Genomic DNA, 11,582 nt, shown 5'->3' on the forward strand with positions numbered 1-11,582 from the left:
CGGGAAGAAGAGGTATTATGAGACAGGACGTGAAGTGAGTGCGTAAAAACTGCCCGCCAAGGTCGTGGAGGGTTCCACGCTCAGGGGGCGTTTATGGACCATCTCAGTTACAACCCGGGAGCTGAGTGGACGAGGACTGCTTATCTGAGAGCGAGTCCCCGGCCTGAGGGGACTGCGCTGCTGGGGGCTGTTCTCATCCTGCCGCTGCCCGTGCTGCTCCGGGGACGCTGAGCTCAGCACGGGCACCGAGGCGCGGGAACATGGTCCCGTGAGGAAGGGCATTACTGCTGCCACCAGCGGCAGCAGCTCGCTGGCCTCCAGGAAAGGGTGAAGTCGTGCCTGCGTCTCTTGGGAGAGAAAGGGCGGGGACCAACCGGGGGACCCGCTGGGAGCAGAGCCAACAGGAAAACCTTAATAATGCCTTTCAAAGCCTCTGCTTAAGAGTCCGCTTCCTTTCCAGAGACAGACCAAAGACTTCATCTCTGAGATCAAAGTCGTTGCTAAAAACCTTTGAATCCTGTTTCTCTCTCTCCGACTCTCAACATGCAGTCTGTATTACGAGCATCAAAGCTCCTCCCGTGGCTTTTAGCCGAAGGGTGGAGGTCCTGCTCCCTTAGACCCAGGCACAGCGAGGCCGAGGGGTGGACGTCTCGAGCGGCTGCTCCCCCCGAAGAGCCAAAAGAGAAAACAGCCTGAAATCCCATGCCCAACCCAGCAGTGATGCACGTGGCGGGAACGAGACACTCCACACACAGGTCTGCCTGACACTCATCACATGACCCAGCGCCCGCCCCCAAGTGTGGTCCATTCTGCCACCGCCCCTGCTACAGGTGGGTGGCCACGTGGCCTGACGCTAGCCCATCTCATCTGACGTGAGGCAAGCCTGCATCTGCGTTCCTGGGAAGACACTGACGGCCAGCACTGCCCCGCCCATCCTCATCCTGCCTCTGCGACAACGAGGTGCCTGGAGCTAGGGTGGGCACCGAGCAGTTAAGGACACTGAGGGTGGGGGATCCCCAAGGGCACTGCCAAAAAAGTCCATCATCTGCCTCGAAGACCTTGGCGAAAAGATAAACTGTTGTTTGTTTAGAAACCAAGAGTCTTCATTACTCACAGCTGAAAGCTCTCCAAACGCAAACGCTCAGGGCCTGAGAAAAGTTGCTCCCGTCCATCCTTTCTCGAGGTTGGGACTCGGGGGTCTGCCCAGCAGAACGAAGGAGGAAACCAGAGGGGGAGCAGGTGGGTCTGGAAACGTGGGTGCATCCAGGAGAGCGGGACAGGGCCGCCCAGGACGGCACAGAACAGCCGTCTGCAGGAGGCAGCGACGGCGGGGCGGAGGGGCTGGGGCTCGGGCTCACTCTGCGAGCCGATGCCGATGCCGATGCCGCCCCCGCACACTCGGAAGCGGAGGGAACGGCAGAGATCCAGTTCGAGAGGAGAGGCGATCTCCAGGAAAGCACAGAGACGGACAAAGCTGCTACGGGGATGGGGATGGCAGCGGCCTACTCGGCCATCGGTGAGCGAGACCGACTGGCCGTCGTGGAGTTCAGGCCTTGTCGTTTCTTAGAAGCGACCCACGCACGAGGCACGGGGCTCGATTCTGCAGAGACCGGACACAAGCGGCAGAGCAGGCGCGGCTGGTGACGGGGGCCAGCGGCGAAACAGAGCACAGGGGAGCTGGGAGCCTGAAAACCAAGACGGCGCTGAGTGCTGACGAAACCAGAACTAAGAACAGGCGGGATTACTGAAGACTGCGATGACGAAAACCCCAGCAGGGACCTGACTGAGCGGCCGTGGGACGGGGGAGGGGTGGCTGTGACCCGCCCTCTTCAGTCGCCCTCGCCCTCGAGAGTTCACCCTTTGACGCCAACAACACACTCAATTTAAAACAACCAGGCAGCGCGCCCCCTCGCTGTCAGGGTCCCACACGCTTTCTCCGACTCTCTAAGCGGGGCGTACTAAGGGCAGCCCTGGATGGCCTGGACGTCAGCGGGAAGCCCACAGATGGCCTGAAGCTCATGAGCCAAGACGGAACGGTGTAAGCACGTCACTCACGCTTCCAGAAACGCTCAGTGGAGGCGCCGGGAGCAGAACCCCTGCGGAGCGGGCGGGCGTGGGGGCGCCCTGTGCCATTCACTACAAGCCCGCTGCACTACTAGATTTTTAGAATCGTGGCACGTGCTCATTTGATAAAAATAAAAACATTTCTCTTAGAAAGAACACCAAAATCAGAGGAATTTGAAGACTTCCCTTAATTTTCAAATTACCAAGCACCGTGACACAGTGGAACGTGCAGAGAGGACGGCTGAGTGACAAACAGGCGGATCGCAGCCATGACGCAGGGTCCTCCGTGCGTGACAGGCATGCTATGCTGCCTCCCCGCAGGCGCCTTGTCCTCCACCTGCAGGACCGCTCCGAGACCTGGGTCCATGGCGGGACCGCCTGGGCCGCACGCGCCCCGCACCCCGGGCGCCTGAGGACGTGGACGCTGCCGGTCGTCTCTTAAAACGGATGCGCTCCTAGTCCCGGTGAGGTCCGTTACCTGGATGCTTCTTGGTCCAAGCAACCATTTTCCTGCATCATATTCAATCAGCTTTTTGCCCTTTATTTTTCAAACCCCGGTGCAAACAATTCAACTGTCAACTTCTGTCAGCTCACATGTTATCACCTACTCCACAGAAGTGTTAAAGCATGTTATAAATTTACAAAGAATCTGGCCACTGTAGAGAGGGAAAATGTTTTTCAAAAGTAAACCTAAGAGGCCACAAAGGATTGCTGTATCCACACAGATAATAAAACGACTAACGTGAGCAGTAAGATTTAGCTGGGAGCCAATTTTATCATTTTAATTTCCGCTGTTTATGCAAGAGGCCTGAACAGCAGCCAATAATAGTAAGTGTGACGGAAAAACGCAAGACTATCTACACTGTAATTTAAAAATAAAGAAGATAAAGGCAGAGCTAATGATAAGACAGATGGTATAATTTTGCATTGCCGTCTACGTAACCCTTCAGATCACATATTTTGCATTTGATCTCTCTTTTTTGTCGCACTCTGTGAAATGAACAGCTTCTCGGGCTGATTAATCCTTGGCAACATGGCGAGAGCACATGACATGCCAATGGAGCAGATCCTCGACGAGCTGAGAAGTAACAGTCAGCCGCAGGCATGAGACAGAAACGCTTGCCTTCTGCCGGAACTGGGGGTGAGGGGCCGCATCTAAGGCGTCTTCATTAAGTAAGGCTGGTGTTCTGGTCTTCCCTCACACACCCAGAAGCTCATAAATCGGGTGTAAAAATCCAGCAGGATTCTTTGGCGTTTTTATTTACACATTAGAAATGTAAAAAAAAAAAAAAAAAAAAAAATTCTTTTGCAATATTTATTATCTGATGTGAGGAAAAGCAAATTACCTCTTGGTGCTTTGAGTTTCTTAGTGCTCATTAGATAACCTATCCCTTGGGTAAACGTACGTGAAATGCCTAAAAGCAAGGTATAAATTTGACAGCGCAAAACTCGATCTTCCCCTCCTCTTATTACAGAACGCGAAAACAGTGATAATAATAACTCGTGGCACTTGATTCCATTTTCAAGAGCAAAGGGCTTACTCATCAGTCACTCTCATGCAACGTCCTGTATAAGGACTTAGTTTATAAATATAAAACGTCACACCGCATGACAGCGATGCCTGCTGACGCAACGTGAAACCCGTGCCGACACACGCGCGCTGGAGGGCCCGGTGCGGCTTGAGGACACGCGTGCTCAGGGCCGTTTGTGCCTCTACACTGAGAGTCGTGAGCCCCTCGGGCTGCGGGGGGTTTACCCCCCACTCCCGTGCAGCCCACGGGACGGAGGCCTCGCAACTGAAGCTGCCCCTGCGGTTTCTCTTTAGAATGCACCGTTTACTCAAACATCAAATATTAACTAGAACCACCAAGTCAGAGGCCTCTTGGTGATCAGAGCACCACACTGGTCTCTAGCTCCTGACACGGACACTAACGGTGGCACCGTTTCGGTTTGTCTCCTATGTTTGGCTTAGTTGTTATTTAGTTGAGTTTTGTTGTTATTATTTTGAAACACAAAAGGAAATGAAATTGGGGCAGTTACAGAGATGGCAGTGAAACGAAAGACTGTGCCCAGATATGGGGCCAATGCGCCTAAAATAAATGTGTCTGCTTCATTTCAACAGGCCACCAGAGCACAAATAACCTGTTAACGTCGTCAGTTCATTAACGCTCAGATTAGAAATGACACCGAGTGAAGTGAGAGGAAGCAGCAGCCCACTCGTGTGCCCCGAGGGCTTCTCGGGTCCTCTGCCTCGACCACCATGGCACCTGACGAAGCTCCACCCAGGGAAAGGGAGGGAGCAGCACGGGGGTCCGGCACCCTGGGGGACACAAAGCGCAGCCCTGTGGGCACTGGGGAGCCTCACCTCCAGCTCCTGCTCCCTCTGCAGGGCGAACTGCTTGAAGGACTTGACGATGAGGCCGGCGTTGGAGCAGTCGTAGACGAATATGGACGGGCTGCCCATCCACGTCTGCAGGTCGTAGACAGACAGAGGGATGTACTGGGTGTAGTTCTGGAAGACAAGACAGTGTGCACGTTTGTTTACTCCTGGGCCCCGGGAGGGTGTGCCGCCCGCAGCGCTGCCTGCGGGGAGGGGCGGGTCCAGCGGGAGCCTGGCTGCGGGAGCCTCTGAGCTGTGGTGCACACGCTGTCCTAACCACCACCCACCCACGTGCCGCCTGACCCAGGATGGCCAGTCCTGGAGGGCTGTCCCAGTTCGATCCCCAGCCTCAAAGCTGCTCTGCGCTTGTCGCTCTGGCCAGCGGCTCGCTGCCTCCTGGAGCAGCTCACTCCCGCTGCTGCGGGCTATCCCTCCCGCGGGCCACCGCAGGGCCTCCCGCCCCTGCAACCAAAGCACGGCTTTCGCCCACCAACGCAAAGGATGTGCGGCTCCCGGCTGGCTCTGTAACCTCCCCAGGGTCACACAACGCCACGCATCCCGCTCGCAGAGGAGCTCCAAAGAGCGCCTGCACGTCCCCTGGTCCCCTCCTCCCGCGGACGCCCAGAGCACGTCATTAAAAACCCACACGTGCGCGCCCAGGGAGCATCACCCCGGCCCTGTAGCTCTTTTTCGAATCACAGAACAGCGACCTACGAACACAAACGCGTGGAGCGGCGTGCGTCCTTCCCGATACACTGCACGTCAGTGCTGAGACACTCGGACGTTCTGGGGACATGGAAGGCGCCCTTCGCGTCCTAGGGAGCCTGCCGGCGCTTGCCCACAGGAGACATTTTTAAGCAATTCTGCACTGAAAGCATGGCCTCCTCACTCTCCTGCGAGCTCCCACAGAGGTGGAACTGGCAGAAGCCGACCGTCCCTCACAGCGAAGGGGGCTGTTCCGGCTGCCGACAGGACCGTCTGCAAGGCAGCAGCGGAAAGGGCCAGACGATGGAGGCCTGAACCAGCCCGGGGATGTCTGTCGTCAGGGCACCGGGTGGCAGAGGCCTTCTCCGCATGCACAGCAACACGTCAGGGGTGAGTCACCCCCCAGAAGGGATAAGGCTGTGTGGATGACACAGGAGTGAGTGGGCCTGTGGCCATCCCCTCAGGAGGCACCACCCTCTCCCCAGGCTGTGCCATTTCATGCTGCTGAACCGTCCTCGTTTGGTGGCCTGTCACCACTGCACCGTGCAAGAGGACACGTGGGGAGGTGCTCTCCGAATAAAGCCAGCGAAAAATTCTAAAGATGTCGTCTCTTCTGTGATGAAGCTACAAAGTGGACGCGAGCCCATCACGACACCAGCAGGTTCAATGGAGTTTGGCCAGCTGGTTCTATAGTTAGTGCGGAAGAGAGAGGCACCAGAATAGCAAAGAAATAATAATTTTTTAATAAAGAACAATGGGGAGGACTCGCACTACCTATGTTAAGTATACTGCAACTCCACAGTAATTACAGGACGGAACAAGGGAGGGTGAGACAGACAAAAAAAACCAGGAAAGTCCATGAAGCGACCCACGTGTGTAATTGTAATGAAAGTGGCATTTTAAAGCAGTGAAGAGAGAATGAACGATTCAGTAAGTGATACTGTAACACTGAACCACTCCTCAGTGCTATCTGAGACCTACACACAAAAAATCAGGATAGATTTTTAAAACTAAAAATAAAAGGAGAATAGATGATTTATTTATTTTGGTGTAAGAAAGGTCTTCTTTAAAAACCTAGAAGCCTTAATGAAAAATGTAACAGCATAAAAATGATATAATTTGGATAAAAACACATACCGGTGACAAGGAATTTAAGAATAAAGTAGGTATGACATATGTGACCGGGGCGGGGGTGTGTGTGTGTTTATATTTAGAATGTGTATGTAAACTGTTGTTTCAGATCAACAAAACACAAAATAACAAGAAACAAGATACAAAGAGGCAATTCACAGAAGCGAAGGATGGATGATCATGAAATGAGTTCCACAGTCTCCATCGATCACGGAAATACAAATTACAATGAGAATCATCCATCCACCTACCTACCCACCCACCTACCTACTTTCGTCCAGCAACCTGGAAAGAAATATGAAAGATGAGTAATCCATGTCGACAAGGATCTGTTCGGGGGGGAGAGGGAAGGCTGGTTCATCCTCGGAGGGACGTGAACTAAGGAAGCTTCTCTGGAAGGCAACCTGGCCGTACTTGTAAACACTAAACGTCCATCCTACAGACGTACTCAGGTTGGTATCTGGAGATGCACGTGCAGAGACAGCTGACTCACAGGAAGCTGCACGCCATCTCCACGCCCCTGCGGGAGAGACTGCCAGTCTCATACCTATTTCTCCCTCTTCATTGTCAGCGCAAGTCTTAGGCAGCATGTGTCCCAGCTTCTCCGCACCGAAGTCTGATCTTGCTGCCCAATTCTGTCCAGTGGGGCAGAGTGATTTTAAAGATGCGAGACTCAGACCCACGCACGTAACATGGTCCCATCCTCGGGGGAGAGGTGGAAAAGCTGTGTGTGGGAAGCACCACGTCCCCAGTGCCGCTGCTTTCCCCATAATGAGGACCCGCGGAGCCCGTGTGCGAGCGGGCCGCGCACGGCACCGAAGGGTCCGTACCAGGCCGGCGAGGGCCTGCGTGTGGGCTGAGGGCATCACGTCTACTTCTTTTAGAATCTTTTGTAACAAAAACTAGTTGTATTGTTTAGAAAGAAAAAATGTAAAGGTGCACCAGCTGTTGAAGGAGGGAGGGGAGGGCGAGCTCCAGGGTTTCCAACGCTTCTGTGTCCAGCCCCGGTAACAAGCAGGTGGAGCGTGTTACCTGGACAGGTAAAAAGGCTTCAGCAAAGGCTCCCATGGACAGAGCAGGATGAATCATCTCCCCAGCACAGTGGGAGATGGTTTCCTTGTTGGCATACTGCCCCTGTCCTGGGGACACGAGGGGCAACGTGAGCCTTTAACTGGGCAGGGCCACCTTGACCCTCGACCCTCACAGGGGAAGGTTCGGCGCAGCCTGGGAAGTCACCGCGCACCAACGCTCTGGCTCCGTGCTGCTCCTCTCCCGCAATGCTCCCAGCTCAGCGAGCGACGGCGCTGACCACGCTCCGGCCATCGCGTTATCTGCATGACTATCAGGGGAAGGCGGACGCTGTCACCTGCACTGCCTTCTAGGCACAGGGCCCAAGGCCTCACCAACAACAAAGAAGCAAAAAATGAAATTTATTTTAATATAGTGGGTTCTGAGGTCTTGTCTTTTGAGCTGAAATGTTTCTTTTTATTTCCCAAGGATCAAAAGTTACTGTTTAAATTTCTGATACAAAGTTGATGCACGGTGAGTCATTAAAATAATGAAACGGTGATACCATTGGACACTAGGGACGAATGCTCTCTCTCTTTCGTGCCCCCTGGCCCCACGGACTGCCCGGTCCACGGGGGCCAGAACCTTCCCTGCTTCTCATGTGCATCCTGGGACAGCGAGGCAGAGTCCTCAGCTTTCCAAACTGGTCTCCAGCTCCGCAGCTTCCGGCTATTGGGGGCCTGTACCCCACAGCATCCTTGGGGTGCTCCATGGCAGAGAGGGGCATGGCAGGCCACGGGGGGCGAGTGGCAGCCTCCGAGGGCCCCCGCTAGAGGCAAGCCCCTCCGGGGCTGCTCCATCCACCATGGCATGCGGGGCACTGGTGGCCACCCACTGGGTAGGATGGCAGTCCTGGACTCTACCTGACGTGTGGCGCCCTTGACCTCTGCCCACCATCTGGTGGTAGCCCAACCCCTGCCCAGCTGTGATGTTCAAGGTCTCTGGGAAGTGCCTGGGGGGCCTGAGGAGGAACCCCTGGAGGGGATGCGCCTGTGACGAGGGACAACCTCACCTGCAACGTCAGCCGGGAATGGCCGGCCTAGTGGGGCCAGGACGCTTGGGAGTCTGAGTCCCTTGGGAGCGCAGCCTGGACCCTAATAAACCACGCGGAGGGAGGCGGCCGCAGCATGTGGCTCGTACTTGCCATCTCCGCCCGCATCGGGGCCTGCGCACCTGCGCCGGGCAGCCCCACGGCGACGGCCCCGGTGCTGGGCGAGCCAGCCTGCGGAGGCTGCGTGGGGACAGGGCCCCGGTGCGAGCGTCTCCCTGCCTGGACCGTGCCCCAGCGCCCCCGCCCAGCCATCCGAGGCCGGAATGCGCTTGGTGCCTCCACCGAGCCGGCACACAGGGCGCCCCTGATGGAAGCAGCCCTCCTTTCTCTCGAAGGACCATAGTCAAGGCCAGGTTTTCATTTCAAAGAAAGACATAGGTTTCAGATCATTTATTCACTACGATCCACTTTATCTGTCAGAGTACGTTAAACATTTAAAAACAGAAACAGGTCACCGGCTTCGTTGGGCTGTGCCGTGGGTAGCATTGACGGAGGCAGCCGAGCAGGACCCGGAGGGGACCAGAGAGCACTGTGTGTGGCTTCCGCCCCCGGGAGCATGAAGCCCAGCGGGGACCCCTGCTCATCGCCTTCCTGCAAAGCGCCTGCAGGACCCGGGCTCCCTCCCCCGACAGGCGGGAGGTGCGGGCGCAGCCGTGGAAACGCCTGCACGCGTGCGTGAGCGGAAGGCCCGCCTCCCTTCCGCAGGCTGTTCCTGAACACGCCTCACCCGGGGCAGGAGGCCATGGCCCCGCAGGGGTGCTCAGGTGTCAGGAGCGGTGCTTATCAGCCACACATGGTCACCAACACGTCACCGCAAGCCTGTGGTCCTTTAAAATCCTTAAAGCTGAAGGTTTAGCGATACGTCCTCTCCTTTATCGCAGTTAAACAATTATTAATTACTCCGTGAGCAATTCTAAATAAATGGTATTAAATTATGAAATTTATTGTTTTAAATGGTCACCTTCTATTAACTAATTTTCACGTCTTTATTATAAAAGCCGGTATTTTTTTCAAACTGCATGGCTGAGTGTAAGTGGACGGTAAAGTCCTCGCCGTCCTCTGCTCGGGCCCTGTCCTGTCCCTCGCTGGCGGTGGCCTCCGCTCTTTCCCTGCGCCCTTTCGCAAACTCCGCGTCTAAGCGAACGTTTCTGGGAGGACGCCCAGTTTTACGTGCGGCAGGGCTGCTCCCCACAGCGTTCTGCAGCCTCCCTTGGAACTTGACTAACGTGAACACCGGTCTGTATTGCTGATTCTTTTAACTCTCGCAGCTTCTCAAACTGACGCCGCCGATACCTGTCAGGCGCCCGTGGCAGCCGCTGTGCTCCTTTCCAGCTGCTTTGTAAACGGCGTCGCGCTAAGAGCCTGGGCGCGGATCTCTGCGTACCTTCGAGCGCAGCTGCGAACTTGATTCCTCGAGGCTGCGTCACAGGTCAAGGCCGCGTGCCCCGTACAGGTCACGGCTATTCCCGTGTCCGGTTCACCGGGGGCGTTTGAGACAGCGGGTTTTCGCTCCGCGTCCTCTGAGCGCAAACCGCTTCGCTTCGCTGTCCGTCTGCGTGTGGGGTGAACCCGTGCGCGCTCTTCCTGGCGTCTCGCATTTCTCGTCTTCACGATCCCGCTCACAGGCTCTGCCGTTACTATGTCGTGCTCCTCTTGCTGAAGACTTTTGATTTATAGCCGTTTGCTCACTAAGGAAATTAGCCTTTATCTGCCCCCATGCATTGCAAATATTTCCCCATTTGTTACCCTGACTTTATGCTTTTTTTGCAAGATGGGCATTTAAATATTTTATGTAATCAAATTTATCAGTATTTCCACATAAATTTTTGTGACATGCTTAGAAAGGTTTCATTACGCAAAAATTATTTATTAAATGCTCAGGGATTCTTCTAAAGTTTTGTTATTTTTCACTATTAAACATTTCACATGCGGAAAATATATATTCACCACCGCTGCCCAGCGTCCAGCGTAAAAAAGACGTGATAACCAGAGCCGCCCTTGCCCGTGGCTCCGTGCTCTCCTCCCCTTTCCTCCAGAGGTAACTGATGGCTGGGACTTGGGTCCACTGTCCCCAGTAACGTCTGTGGCCTTTGTCATATGGACGCGTGGTCTTTATGAACATTAAGGGATCCCGTGCATCCCGTGAACTTTTATGAATGGCGCCGCTCTGCGTATCCTCTGCAGTTTGCTTTTCCATCCCATATTGTGTTTGAGGATGTGGCTGTGAGTCATTCATTTTCCCTGCTGAATGGGTTTTATGAAATACCGACCGACTTGGGATTCACTTTGGCGTTTAAGATAGGAATTGTCTGTGCGCGGTTATTACCTGTGACTCATACCTCCGATAAGTAATGTGTCTGTGATGATCCGGCTGCCGAAATGCATGAAGCGGGAAGTGACATCTACGTCTGATGCTGATGGCTCACAAGTTAGGTGTTTAAACCTATTTTTGTTACATATTTCATTTCATTTTAAATTTATGTTTAATTACGTTTATTTTATTGTATATTTACCACAACAGTGTATACTGACTGCTGCTTGACGGATGACTCTGTGTCCAACTAGAAGCAGACATTAGCAGACAGCAGGTGGCTGAGACGTCCGAGACCCTCATTTGGTTCATTGAGAGGAACTGCTCCCTGGGTGGCCTCACACAGCCTCACGGGAGTGGGAGTGGCCTGTGCAGCTGTCACACTGGTCTTGCTGCTGGATCTCAGACGCGTTTAATTCAGTGTGAATGAGTGTGTGGGTGTGTGAGCGAGTGTGCGTGCAATGCACACGTCACATGTGTGCGTCATGAACCCCTACTCCTCATTAGCAGCAGAAAACTATCAACTGTGTTCAAGGGGCTCTGCCGCCCACAACCCCATTCCCCCCAACCCTCCCCTCCTGAAGCCAGGGTCATTAGTTTTGTGCTTCTATCCCCTCGCTTTTAAAAAATAATTGTAACTCATGCTGTGTCTCCCTAAAACGCACGCTGTTTAGTTATGCTTGTTTTTGAGTTTTACAAAAACGATACCAAACGCAAAGCAGCTAAGTCTTTAAATTCAAGTCGTATGCTTCTGCAAGCGACCCATCCGCTGCGGCTGCTGTAGCTAATCCCTGTCGGGTTAACCTTCCACTTGGGGACACGCCAAACGCGCCGGGCCCTCCTCCCGTCGTGGCACAATGGAGTCGTTTCCA

At 54.3% G+C, this 11,582-nt stretch overlaps 1 protein-coding gene across 1 annotated transcript in view; it reads right to left on the reverse strand.

Annotated features, from left to right (window-relative positions):
* Positions 1-11,582, reverse strand: part of RPTOR (regulatory associated protein of MTOR complex 1) — a 227,815-nt gene that overhangs the window by 118,763 nt on the left and 97,470 nt on the right. The window contains exons 5-8 of the mRNA XM_023519631.1: positions 4,192-4,576; positions 1,579-1,600; positions 1,359-1,477; positions 164-347 (exon numbers count right to left, since the gene is read on the reverse strand). Coding sequence (XP_023375399.1) covers positions 164-347; positions 1,359-1,477; positions 1,579-1,600; positions 4,192-4,576 — 710 coding nt within the window. The remainder of the gene's footprint in view (positions 1-163; positions 348-1,358; positions 1,478-1,578; positions 1,601-4,191; positions 4,577-11,582) is intronic.

The sequence above is a fragment of the Pteropus vampyrus genome, unplaced genomic scaffold (assembly GCF_000151845.1).
Source record: "Pteropus vampyrus isolate Shadow unplaced genomic scaffold, Pvam_2.0 Scaffold227, whole genome shotgun sequence".
Taxonomy (NCBI): Eukaryota; Metazoa; Chordata; class Mammalia; order Chiroptera; family Pteropodidae; genus Pteropus; species Pteropus vampyrus.